Genomic DNA, 14207 nt, shown 5'->3' on the forward strand with positions numbered 1-14207 from the left:
GGCAGCAGTACAAGCATGAAACCGACAGGGCATGCTGTGAATGATGTCATCAATCTCATGTTGAGGCAATAACATCCGTTCCTCCTGCACAGCTGCTCACAAGTCTTGGAGAATGGTTCGTGAAAACTGATGTGATGCAATCCATCTCCCCGTGCATCCCAAACATGCTCGATGGGATTCAGATCGGTAGAGTGAGCTGGCCCCACCATGGTTGCAATATCTTCCATTTCCAGGAAAACACATCCAACCGTGCTCTATGAAGTTGAGCATTATCGTTCATCAGTACGAAGTTCCTGCCCACTGCATTTTAGCGATTTTGATCAAGCTTACGCTGCAGTGTTCTTCTTCGACACGCCAGTGTAGAAGTGTGCACAGACTCAGTTAAGTGAAAAATCCGTCAGAACGCACTTAGGAATTTTCCCTTGTGCGAGACCGCGTGTAGACGATCGTGTGCCGATTATAGTTCTAGATTCGCATATTTTACTGATCGCGTCGCTTCTGCATAGTTTTTCACTGATTGTATCAATACCCGATTGTATTGTGATATATTGTGAAATATCGAACATTCGCGATTGCCGCGATAAACTAGCACTGTTATCGTCAATTGTGGCTTAAACTAAACTGTTCTCTTTAAAAACATTTTCAGAACAGTAGTCCTATCTTCGTTCAAAACAATCGTTCTCTTACTGTATTGTAATATTACATGAGAAATAGGTTAGTTTGAGAATTTTCGGAAGCTTGCAATACTATATTTTCGTTAGTTTCCGGTACGAGTGTTTAGGATACGTAATTTATTTCGCAGCAAATTGGAATTTGTAATTGTTCAGTTCAGCCAAAGAATACATCATCCGCGAATCTCATTGTATATCAACGCAAATAAACGTGCATTTCTGAGAATTTTCGGAAGCGATCATTGTCGTTTTCATAATCTACGAGCAATTTGAAGCAAATCACGTTTGTGATTTAGTTACTGTAGCAGATTCGCAAACTGAGGCGTATTTATAATATTGAAGCTAGACTAACATATTGTATTACACCTACTTTCTCCTCAAAGAGGAGTAACCCTATATATTATCTGCATGAATTGTAAATTAACTCTGTTTTCGAGTTTGCTAACAACTAGGCCTATAGCAACAAAATTAGGAAACTGATAATTTTTATCACAGGTTTTTGCGTTGCATTACAAGAAATCTCGTTTTTGTGTAGCGCTTCAGTTCTTATAGGGAATTAGCAACTTTTCAGCTCAACAGGTTAAACGAAAATCAGTGGGGTTAGTGCAAAGTTATATGTTCATTCCCTTGTAATACACTGCACCAGACAAACTGCAACACCATTGTGAACGCTGTTTTTAAACATGGATGAATTGATTGAATATCGTAAGCAGCTGGAAATTACCCTGACTACTGTCAAACGATTGACAACTGCTGAGAATCAGTGTGTTGGAAGCGGTCCTGAGAGTCGTGTACCTGTGGTAACTTTACCAGAGGTCCCTCAGGTACTGTCCTCTCCTGTGGATCCTGTCTCCTCTGCAGAAAGTACAGGATCTATCGTTACCCTCCACTTGATGCCAGTGGCGTGTCGATGGTAGATCTAGGCGTCCTCTACAGGGTGGATATGGAGGGAGGACTCAGGGTGTTGTACCGATCCTCCTACCCAACAAGTCTGAGGTGCTGTCTTTAACTGAAACTGAAAGTGAGCCAATGGAACTCACTTCACCTGTTTCCCGGAAACCGGTTTTGTCTGGTGTCCGGAGGAAGCAAACACGAAAGTATAGGTAGGGGTCTAATAATCGTCGGCAGTTCAAACGTACAGAGAACAATGGTATCCCTTAGGGAAATGGCAGCAAGGGACAGGAAAGGACACCAGCTGCACACAATGAGATTGCCTGGGGGCCACATTCAGCATGTTGAAGAACTATTCTAGCACCCATTGAGGGAAAAGAGTGCAACAAACTGCAGATTGTGCCTCACATTGGAACAAATGATGCCTGTCTTCTGGGCTCCGAGGTCATCCATGTGTCACTCCAGAGAGTGGTAGAGATGGTGGAGAAGGCCAGCCTTCCGCATGGAATTTCAACGAAGCTCACAATTGGCAGCATTGTTAAGTCTTCAATGTTCTGTGACAAGCTAGGCTGTGAATATCTGGACTTGTCCATTGGGTTGAGAACTGTAGGTCAGGTGTGCATCAGAGGCTGTTACTCAGGTAGCTGACTGTGTGTGGGGTGCACACAGGGGCTTTTAGATTAGGCGACTCTCCATCCAATTCAGACAACGATAACTGTAGGAAACTCAGAAGTATCTGTGTATGATCGAAAGAAATGATTTCCACAGGTGAGAGTATTAAAATCCTAATGGTAAACCGTCAAAGGATTAACGACAAAGTGACATAATTTGCAATGTTCATGAAAAGCAGTGAAGCTCACATAATACTAGGTACAGAAAGCTGATTGAAAAGTGAATTTAACAGCAGTGAGATTTTTGGGGAAATTTAAGTGTGTATCAAAGGATGGGCAGATGGAGATGGTGTATTTGTCGCAGTAGACAAGGATCTCAAATCCACTGTGGTAGAAACTGAAGGTGCATGTGAAACTCTTTGGGCAAGACTCCGTATCAGGGGTTTGCAAAAATGATAATTGGATCCTTCTGTTACCCACCAGACTCATCTCGTGATGTAACTGAAAACTTTATAGAAACCCTCAGTTCACTTGTGCGTTTTTTCCCCAATCACACCGTAATCATCGGTGGAGACTGTAATCATCCAACATTTAATTGGGAAAATTACAGTTCTGTTAGTGGTCGGTGAGATAAGACAACAAGACAAACTTTACTAAATGTCTTTTCTGTAAACTACCTAGAACAGATAGTTAGAAACCTCTCTCGTGGTGGAAATATATTGAATCTAAAGGCAACAAATCGACCTGACGTTTTTGAGTATGACGACATCGAAACTGGTATCAGCGACCAGGACGTGGTGTGACAACAATAATTCCAAAAGTACAAAGGACAACTAAAACAAACAGAAAGATGCAGATGTTAAACAAACTAGATAAAAAAGTTAGTAGTGTCATATCTCAATGAGGAACCTGAAAGTTTCAGTGCAGGGTAGGAGCAAGCAGAGGAACTCTGGCTCACGTTTAAAAGAATAATTGGACATGAACTGGATAGGTATGTTCCCAGTAGAACAGTTCATAATGGGAGGGAACCTCCATGGTATACAGTCACTTTAAAGCAACTTCCAAAGAAACAGAGATTACTGTACAATAGGTGTAAAACAAAGTGGAGCGCTATAGATAGAGAGATGAAAAATGAAACGTGTTTCACTGTCGAGAGAACAATGCATGATGCCTTCAGTGACTACCGCAGCAAATATTGTCACGTAATCTTTCACAGAACCCAAAGAAATTATGGTCATATATAAAGGCTGTTAGTGACACCAAAGTTAGTGTTCAGTACCTTGCGAATGAGACAGGAACTGAAACTGGGGGTAGCAAAGGAAGCTAAAATGCTTAACTCAATTTTCAAATGTTCCTTTACAAAGGAAAACGCAGGAGAATGGCCCCAATTTAGTCCTTCTACCACTGAAAAGATGAATGAAATAAGCATTGGTGTAAGTGGTGTTGAGTAACAGCTGAAATCGTTAAAACAGAGCAAATCTCCAGGTCCCAATGGAATCCTTGTCAGATTCTATACTGGACTTGCAGCTGAGTTGGCTCATCTACCTACTATAATTTATTGTAGATTTCTCGAACAATAAACCGTACCCAGATCTTGGAAAAAGGCACTGGTCACACCCATCTAAAAGAAGGGTAGTAGAAATTATCTTTGACATCGATTTGTTGTAGAATAAGAACATATTCTGAGCTCAAAAATAATGAAGTGTCTTGAAAAGAATGACCTCCTCAGTGTCAACCAGCAGGGATTTAGAAAACATTGATCATATGAAACCCAACTCGCACGTTTCTCACGTCATCCAGAACGCTTTGGATCGAGCCAGTCAGGAACATGCAGTATCCCTTGTTTTCCGAAAAGCATTTAACTCAGTACGGCATCTACGGTTGTTGTCAGAAGTATGATCATATGGTGCATCAAATGAAATTTGTGACTGGATTAAGGCCTTTTTGTAGGGAGCACACAGCACATTATCTTGGATGGAGAGTCATCGTTAGATGCAATAGTAACTTTGGGTGTTTCCCTGGGGAAGTGTGTTGGGATGCTTGCTGTTTGTATCGTATATTAACGACCTTGTAGACAATATTAATAATAAAGTCAGGCTTTTTGCAGATATTGCAGTTATCTGTAATGAAGTACTATATGGAAGAAGCTGCATAAATACTCAGTCAGATCTTGATAAAATTTCAAAGAGGTGCAGAGATTGGCAACTGGCTCTAAATGTTCAGAAATGAACAGTTTTGCACCTAACAAAACGAAAAACCGCAGTATCTTATGACTGTAATATCAATGAGTCACAGCTGGAATTGGCCGACTCATACTACAATTACTAGGGTGTAAAATTTTATAGGGTAAGAAGTGGAATGATCACATTGGCTCAGTCATGCTTAAAGCAGCTGGTAGACTTTGGTTTATTGGTAGAATACTAGAGAAGAGCAATCAGTCTACAAAGAAGATTGCTTACAAATCGTTCGTGCGACCAGTAATAGAATACTGCTCAAGTGTGTAGGACCCATACCAGTTAGGAATAACGGGGGACATTGAACACATACAGAAAAGGGCAGCACAAATTGTCACAATCCAGGGAAAGTGTCACAGAGTTACTGGAGGAACTGAACTGAAGAACTCTGTAAGATAGACGTAAACTATCCCGAGAAAGTCTATTAATAAAGTTTCCAGAGCCGGCATTAAATGCTGACTTTAGGAATATTCTACAGTCCCCTAAGTATTGCTCACATAGGAATCGTGATGATAATACGAGAATAATTGCTGCACGCACAGAGACGTTCAGACAATCATTTTTACCGCGCTCCGTACGCGATTGGAACAGGAAGAAACCCTAATAACTAGTACAATGAGAAGTATCCTCTGCCACGCACCTCACGGTTTTTTTGCAGAGTATAGATATAGATACAGATGTAGTTCAGCGCAGCAGACGATGCGAAGACGTATGCGGATTTGCTAGTCCTTAGCGAAGACGGAGATACGAACAACGATTGTGGTTGCAAACAATGTTGTGAACATAAATGTGTTTTTGAATTCGGTGTAAACGCAGCTTAAATTGCAGCCAATAGAAAAAATAAAAAACTGATATTGACTGCTTGTGTGCTGGAAATATCAAGATTTAACGATCAGTGCTTCCCTATAAAAAACATTAGGATTTAACTAGGCTAAAAACAATGCTGATGTTATTATGGTGATGTATCTGTTATTACAATGAAATGAGTAAATGCTTCACAAGCGAACACAAATATTTAAATTAAGAAAAAAATTATGTGTGTACTTTACAAATAGCTGGGAAGTTTGCCTCTATATACGTAGTATTATGTATAAAATTATGCTGTCAAAATTTTAAATCTTACCTATCTCCATGTCCATAAATATTGTTATATTTTCATAACTGTGTTGTCTAGGAACTCTTTGACACGAATTTATCTTTATACATTTTATCTTTGTGTATCTGTGCGTGTGGTAAACATTTGTTTAGAAGAGTGAACGTTGGAGTAATGTAAAAGAATTAAAGTATACGAGAGTGTCTCATTTTGTGTTCTAAGTAAATGCAAAAGTTGTATAAAATAAACAATGATTATAGAAGATCAAGAGTCATTTAAAAGCTGGCTTTCGGCCGTACTGGAACCTTTGTAAGTAGGCCAAAGATTGCAAACGTTGCACAATTAATGGATGAAATTTATGAAGTTTTATGCGTTTAATAAAGGTTTTTGTCTACTCGAACATTCTGCGTGTTTGAATGTCTAGCCCTGCAATAATGACATTTTCTCGACCTTATCGTATGCATAATGGTGGGATTTCAGTGTTTTACTTTAGTCAGGAAATCAACCGAGAAAGCCGACAGTAGTTAGAGATCCCGATGATTGGCTCCAAATATCGACATCTGTTTTGTTTGCACATAAGAACTATGATGAATTAATTTCAACGTTAATTTTCTATACGACATTCATTTATGAGAAAACAGCCTGTGTCACTATGACTTTCCCCGTGTATTAAACGTCACTGAATTATGAGTCGAAATTTATTAACACCTAATGTGATAGGTTTCCAAATAGTTCTAAACTCGTACATCCAGTTAAACACACTTGAATGTTGTCTGACCAAATACTGCTATTTGCAAACAAGTTGTGTTGTTCTGTCTAGTGGGAATTGGTTCATGCTCAGTAATATGAATGTCATGTTTAGAGGATTTCATCCACAGTGATATTTTTCACTGTATAGCGAAAACCTGCAGTTCCAACAAATGCTATTTTTAATTTATGAACTTCCTTTGTGAATGGAGTGTTGTTATTGCATTTGCATGGATTCTCTCTCTGAAGTAAACAGGACGTCTACGAGTGTCCTAGCTCTAGTGACATCAGCATTTAGGTTCTGTTGATCTGGAATGGGGGATTGAGGAGTGGGGGATTCAATTCAAAATTGAACTATGCTTTGCTGATTTTTGTTTAATATTCATTTCACCTTCTGTAGTACTGCTTCTAACAAGCTTTTTGCTTAGACTTTCTAAAATTATTTTATAGCATGTAGGCTTAATATTAAAATAAAGGAGTTATTGAAAATTTGTGTGATTTATTCCAGTGTACCAACATGGAAATGGTTTTCTCTTGCTTTATCCTCTCTTAAAAATCTAGCAGTGTTTCAGAGTCATAGCAAAAGTTTGAAGCCTGATTTGCCTTAAGTAGGTATCTTGTGATACCTCTGTCACAGAGTGCGTTCTTTGACTGTAGAGCCTGCATTATCACAAAATATGAATTTTTTCTTCCCAGTACCAGTTCACCAGAAGGTTGCAGGTAGGAGGTGCGGGTACACTCTGGGTTTTTAACACCCATCTCTCCCAACTTACACTAGTCAATCATTTCATTGTCTTTCATCTCCTTTAGGCTTCTCCCTTTACATTCTGCTGAGTGTAATTTGTAATTTAACTACCTTCTGTTGTTAACTTCCATGTCAATACAAACTGCTGCATTCCCATTTTAAGTAGTGTAACCACTTAATCACCGAGTAATGTGAGAAGAGTCCAGCAGTGTTGACAGCACTTGCCATGAGATATGGTATTTGTCAGCAGCTGGTGGTAACTAACCAGTGGGAAAACAATGGCCAAATGACACATTTTATAAGAGTGACTGGAAGGAATGTTGTCCAGTCCTTACATCAGTATACAGGTGAAATGTTCAAGGATTCAGAAAAAAACAGTGGTAATGATAAAAATAAATTTTTGTGTGATGTAAATCTGAAATGACAATGCCTTGCAATGTGATTACTATCGTATGAAAAATAACTTGAACTACTTGGTAAATGCAGGCAGCCTTTTATTTTATCATATCACAACCCATTTATCAGTGTCCAGTCTGTCCTAAACCCCAATCAGGGAGCCACATGAATTTGTCACTACAACCTTCGTTCCAGTTACTAGTTTCTTGTCATACAGCATTCATTGGCTTGACAACTCACAAAGGCACTGTCTTCATTTAATCTACCGTAGACCTTGAATTAGGCTACTCTACAAAAGTTGGGCACTTCATCATCATCATAATCACCCCCCCTCCAAAAAAGAGAGAGAGAGAGAGAGAACCACCAACAGAGTGTAAGCTGCGCCACTGAAGATTTAAGGAAACCACGAGTAACCTGCAAAGAATAATCAGTGGTAGCAATTTCATCTCATGAAATGCATTGCATCTGTTGTCACCTCTCAGTAACTGAAAGTATCCTATACACCTCCAACGCAAAACAAGCTTCATGTAGAAGCAGTCCAAATGACCACTTACAAAAGGTGTTAACTTGCTCATTGTCAGAGCCTGCATGTACCTCCCTCCCCCCTCACACACACACACACACACACACACACACACACACACACACACACACACACACAAAAGTCAAAGTTTGTGAGGCAGAAATTCCTTTATGTTGAGGAAGAGTGAAAAATGTGCCTCTTTCCCAGCTGCCTCTGGGATAAGGCATTTGTTATTCCAGACAGAGAGAGATTTTCTAAAATTGATATAAATTCTCATTTAGTACTGTTTATGGAATGTGTATATTACGTACAACCTATTGAAATAATGACCTGACTCCACAAAATGTGATACATAGCATACAAATCACCCATGAACCACTGACTTTGCTAAGATGGTGTGGCATGCATGCCTTAGTGATGCAGATAGCTATACTGCAGATGCCACCACAGTGAAGAGGTATGCTTCCTGAAGGAGAGGCGGCAAGCTTCTCAGCAGTTGCAGGGCTGACAGTGTGTACGATTGACTGATCGGGCATTGTAGCAGACAGCATGTCATTTCTGTGCTGGTACTGTAAACAACTGAAGGCAAAGTGAAACTATGCCATTATTTTACCTGAGAACATGCAGCTCTACTGTACAGTTATGATGATGGCATCCATTTGGGTGAAATATTCCGGAGATAAAATAGTCCCAAATTTTCGGATATTCAGGTGGGGATTGCTCAGAAGGATGTCATCCTCTGGAAAATGAAAACTGGCGCTCTGCATTTTAGAATGTGGTGTTCCTTAATCGAGTAGGGAAGTTAGAGTATTGAAAAGAGAATTGAATAGATTGAAGTTACATATAGTGGAAATTAGAGAAGTATGTTGGCAGGACGAACTGGGTTATAAATACAGAATCATGTAGGGTTACTGCAGGAATAGGACTAATATTGAATAATTTAATCAGAATGAGGTGAATCTGCTGTGAACAACTTAGTGAACACATTATCATAGCTACGAGAGTTACTAAGTCAACACAAGACAATTGTAAAAGTTGATGTGCCAGATAGCTTGGAGCTGATAAGATTGTAAGACTGTACGGCAAGATAAAATTATTTTGATAGTTAAGGGAGGCAAAAGAATTAATTGTGGTGGGAACTGGAATTCAATAGAAGCAAAAGAAAGAGAAGGAAAAGTAGTAGGAGCGCATGGACTGGATGAAAAGGAATGATAGAGTAAGCCATCCGGTAGAATTTTGCGCAGAACATAATTTATGTTAATTGAAGGTGGAGGAGGAGGGGGGGGGGGAGGGAAGGGAAGGGAAGGGAAGGGAAGGGAAGGAACTAATGATGTCAGCTGCATTTCTACTTTATGTGGAATTAGCAGTGCCGAATGAACATGCGTGTCCGACCTGAATTCAAACTCGGGATCTCCTGCTTACTATACAGTTGCCAGCAGTGTTAATTGCAATTGTCCGTACTATTTCAGTATGCCTCCTGCGTGATCCACTTTCCCACCTAGCACGTCCCCATTCGTGTTCTACCTTCTAAGAGGCGACTAAAAGGAGACTCTCATGTTCTGGCCTTTATGTGATGGTCCCCTGTAGGGTTTGACCCCCATTTTTCAAAATTTTCCCAAAGAGCAAACCAACTGGGGAAGGGTGTCGTACATGGTGCATCGTGTCCATCGTGCCTTGAGATCTTTAGCCCACTTTCTTGTTGTTGCACTGCAGTCCAGCTCATTCTGCATCTCTTGGGCGAGGACGCCTTCCTGGGTGAATTTGCTCCACCCACTATGCAGTGTCGTTTTCTATGCCGACGATGACCATGGACTTCTTTGCACCTGATATCCAGCACGGTAGCCAGTCCGTTGTGGTGGGGCCGCTATGTACCCTGTTGGTTGTAGCCCCCTGAGAACACAGGGCTCACTCTGCTGATGCCTGCGCTGGTAACTCCCCACGTATGACAAGCAGTAGATGCTCATCACCACCCTGGGGCACCGGGATTCCCAGCAATGGCCATTCTGCCAGGTGGCCTTCGCTGCGGCTTGGTGGCGCATGTGGGGAGGCCCCCGGTCGGAGTGGGTGGCATCAGCACAGATGACGCGCAATGAAGCGTACCATGTCATCACTTGCTGGTGATCACACACCAGCAGTCTCTTAAGTGTTCCAAGTCTCAATACAATGCAAGAAAGTCAACCCTAAATCATTCCCCTCCCTGGCCACACCATAGGAGGAACGCCAGGCTAAGGATGGCAGGGTTCACAGGAGAGCTTCTGTGAAGTTTGGAAGGTAGGAGATGAGGTACTGGCGGAATTAAAGCTGTGAGGACGGGACGTGAGTCGTGCTTGGGTAGCTCAGTTGGTAGAGCACTTGCCCGCGAAAGGAGAGTGAAAATTTCATTCTAGAAACATTCCCCAGGCTGTGGCTAAGCCATGTCTCCGCAATATCCTTTCTTCCAGGAGTGCTAGTTCTGCAGGGTTCGCAGGAGAGCTTCTGTGAAGTTTGGAAGGTAGGAGATGAGGTACTGGCTCAATTAAAGCTGTGAGGACAGGGCGTGAGTAGTGCTTGGGTAGCTCAGTTGGTCGAGCACATGCCCGCGAAAGGCAGAGGTCCTGAGTTTGAGTCTCGGTCCGGCACACAGTTTTAATGTGCCAGGAAGTTTCATATCAGCTCACATTCCGCTGTAGAGTGAAAATTTCATTTGAGTCGGTGCCCCACTGCAGACTCCTAACTAAGGTATGAGCATATGGGATTGGTTCCCAAATATGTGAGTGGCTTGAAGACTTCTTAAGTAGTAGAACCCAGTACGTTGTCCTCGATGGTGAGTGTTCATTGGAGATGAGGGTACCATCTGGAGTGCCACAGGGAAGTGTGGTAGGTCCGCTGTTGTTTTCTATCTACATAAATGATCTTTTGGATAGGGTAGATAGCAAGGTGCGGCTGTTTGCTGATGATGCTGTGGTGTATGGGAAGGTGTCGTTGTTGAGTGACTGTAGGAGGATACAAGATGACTTGGACAGGATTTGTGATTGGTGTAAAGAATCGCAGCTAACTCTAAATGTAGATAAATGTAAATTAATGCAGATGAATAGGAAAAAGAATCCCGTAATGTTTGAATACTCCATTAGTAGTGTAGCGCTTGATACTGTCATGTCGATTAAATATTTGGGTGTAACATTGCAGGGTGATATCTACATCCATACTCCGCAAGGCACCTGACAGTGTGTGGCGAAGTGGAACAAGCATGTAATGGTAGTTGTGGGGAAGGCAGATAGTGGTCTTCGGCTCATTCGTAGAATTTTGGGAAGATGTGGTTCATCTGTAAAGGAGACCGCTTATAAAACACTAATACGACCTATTCTTGAGTACTGCTTGAGCGTTTGGGATCCCTATCAGGTCGGATTGAGGGAGGACATAGAAGCAATTCAGAGGCGGGCTGCTAGATTTGTTACTGGTAGGTTTGATCATCACGTGGATGTTACGGAAATGCTACAGGAACTCAGGTGGGAGTCTCTAGAGGAAAGGAGGCGTTCTTTTCGTGAATCGCTACTGAGGAAATTTAGAGAACCAGCGTTTGAGGATGACTGCAGTACAATTTTACTGCCGCCAACTTACATTTCACGGAAAGACCACAAAGATAAGATAAGAGAGATTAGGGCTCGTACAGAGGCATATAGGCAGTAATGTTTCTCTCGTTCTGTTTGGGAGTGGAACAGGGAGAGAAGATGCTAGTTGTGGTACGAGGTACCCTCCGCCACGCACCATATGGTGGATTGTGGAGTATGTATGTAGATGTAGAAAATTTCATTCTAGAAGCATCCCCCAGGCTGTGGCTAAGCCATGTCTCCGCAATATCCTTTCTTCCAGGAGTGCTAGTTCTGCAGGGTTCGCAGGAGATCTTCTGTGAAGTTTGGAAGGTAGGAGATGAGGTACTGGCGGAATTAAAGCTGAGTTCAAGTCTCGGTCCAGCACACAGTTTAAATCTGCCATGATGTTTCATATAAGCGCACACTCCGCTGTAGAGTGAAAATTTCATTCTAGTTCTTTGTAAGCTGCTGAAAATTATGGTGTGTCGGCGGTTGCGTTGGGCCCTGGAGTCATGTGGCCTACTGGTTCCATGTCAGGGTGGCTTTTGCCAGGGTCGCTCTACCAGTGATGATCTTGTGTCCGTCGAGTCTGCCATCCGAACAGCCTTTTCCAGACACCAACACCTGGTTGCAGTCTCTCTTGATTTACGAAAAGCGTATGAAACGACCTGGCCACATCATATCCTTGCCACATTATATAAGTGGGGTCCCCGAGGCCTGCTCCAGATTTTTATCCACAGTTTCCTGTCACTTCGTACTTTCCGTGTCCAAGTTGGTGCCTCCCATAGTTCCCCCCATATCCTGGAGAATGGGGTCCCCTAGGGCTCCGTATTGAGTGTATCTCCACTATTTTTAGTGGCCATTAATGGTCTAGCAGCAGCTGTAGGGCTGTCCGTCTCACCTTCTCTGTATGTAGATGACTTCTGCATTTCATACTGCTCCATCAGTACTGGTGTTGCTGAGCGGCGTGTACAGGGAGCCATCCACAATGCACAGTCATGGGCTCTAGCCCACAGTTTCCAGTTTTAGGCCGCAAAGTCATGTGTTATGCACTTGTTTCGGCATTGTACTGTTCATCCGGAACCAGAACTGTACCTTAATCGCAATCCATTCACCGTAGTGGAGACATATCGATTCTTAGGACTGTTTTTCGATGCCCGATTGACTTGGCTTCCTCACCTCCGTCAGCTTAAGTGGAAGTGCTTTCAGCTCCTCAATGCCTTCCGCTGCCTGAGTGACACCAGATGGGGTGCAGATCGCTCTACGCTGCTGCAGCTCTACAGAGCCCTTTTTCAATCCCGCCTTGAATATGGGAGTGTGGTTTAAGGTTCAGCAGCACCCTCAGTGTTGCATTTACTCAACCCAGTGCACCACTGTGGTGTTTGCCTAGCGACAGGAGCTTTTAGGAAGATAGTGGTGACCAGCATCCTGGTGGAGGCTGGAGTCCCTCCATTGCAGGTTAGGTGTGTGCAATTGCTCTCCAGTTATGTTACACACATTCGTAGTTCTCCAGCGCATCCGAATTACAGTCTTCATTTCTCGCCCACGGTGGTTTATCTCCCTTATTGGCGGCCCAGTTTGTCTGCGATCCCTTCTCTCTGAACTGGAGTCCTTGCCTATACCTACTATACTTGAGGTTGATTCACAAACACCTCCATGGTGCACACCTAGGCCGCGACTTCGCCTGGACCTTCCACGTGGCCCTAAGGACTCGGTTTAAACTTGCGACTCTCCACTACCACTTTCTCTCGATTCTCGACATGTACTGGGACCATGAAGTGGTTTACACCGATGGCTCGATGTCTGATGGTCACGTTGGCTTTGCCTATGTTCATGGAGGACATATAGAGCAGCACTCCTTGCCAGATGGCTTCAGTGTTTTCACTGCAGAGCTGGTGGCCATATCTCGTGCTCTTGAGCACATCTGCTCATGCCCAGGTGAGTTATTTCTCCTGTGTACTGACTCCTTGAGCAGCCTACAAGCTATCGACCAGTGCTACCCTCATCATCCTATGGTAGCGACCATCCAGGAGTCAATCTATGCCTTGGAACAGTCCAGTTGTTCAGTGGTGTTTGTCAGGATCCCAGATCATGTCCGAATCCCAGGGAACGAACTTGTCGACAGGCTGGCCAAACAGGCTACGCAGAAACCGCTTATGGATGAAACGTACTACTGGTTGACTGTTGCTGACCTCTGTTCAGTACTCTCCCGCAAAGTTTTGCAGCTTTGGGAGATGGAATGGCATAACCTCAGTACGCACAACAAGCTGTGTGCTATTAGGGAAACTACAAATGTATGGAAGACCTCCGTGCGCACCTCTCGCAGGGATTCTATGGTTCTCTGTCGGCTCTGCATTGGCTGTATGTGGCTGACACATGGTTACCTCGTCCGTCGCAAGGACCCATCTTGATGTCGATGTGGCTCACAAATGACGGTCGTCCATCTCTTGCTAGACAGCCCACTTTCAGCCGCTCTGCGGTGGACTTCTAACTTTCCCAGCACCCTACCTTCGGTGTTGGGTGAAAATGCCTCAACAGCAGCTTTAGTTTCATGTTTTATTTGTGAGGGTGAGTTTTATCATTTGCTCTAAGTTTTAGCACATGTCCTTTGTCCCTGTGTGTCCTCCACCCTAGTGCTTTAAGGGTGGAGGTTTTAATGTGTTGCAGAGTGGCTGGCCTTTCCTTTTTATCCTCGTGGTCAGCCAGCCATGGTAACCTGCTTTCTTG

The 14207-nt window shown here is 43.0% G+C and overlaps 1 protein-coding gene across 4 annotated transcripts in view; it reads left to right on the top strand.

The window, feature by feature from the left end:
• The first annotated feature begins 5644 nt into the window (after nt 1–5644).
• The window catches only part of LOC126202941 (zinc finger protein swm), a 250253-nt gene continuing 241690 nt past the window's right edge, over nt 5645–14207 (top strand). For all 4 annotated transcript variants that reach the window (XM_049937040.1, XM_049937041.1, XM_049937042.1 and 1 more), the window contains exon 1: nt 5645–5809. In XM_049937040.1, coding sequence (XP_049792997.1) covers nt 5751–5809 — 59 coding nt within the window. In that variant the 5' untranslated portion in view covers nt 5645–5750. The remainder of the gene's footprint in view (nt 5810–14207) is intronic.

The sequence above is a fragment of the Schistocerca nitens genome, chromosome 9 (genome assembly GCF_023898315.1).
Source record: "Schistocerca nitens isolate TAMUIC-IGC-003100 chromosome 9, iqSchNite1.1, whole genome shotgun sequence".
NCBI lineage: Eukaryota > Metazoa > Arthropoda > Insecta > Orthoptera > Acrididae > Schistocerca > Schistocerca nitens.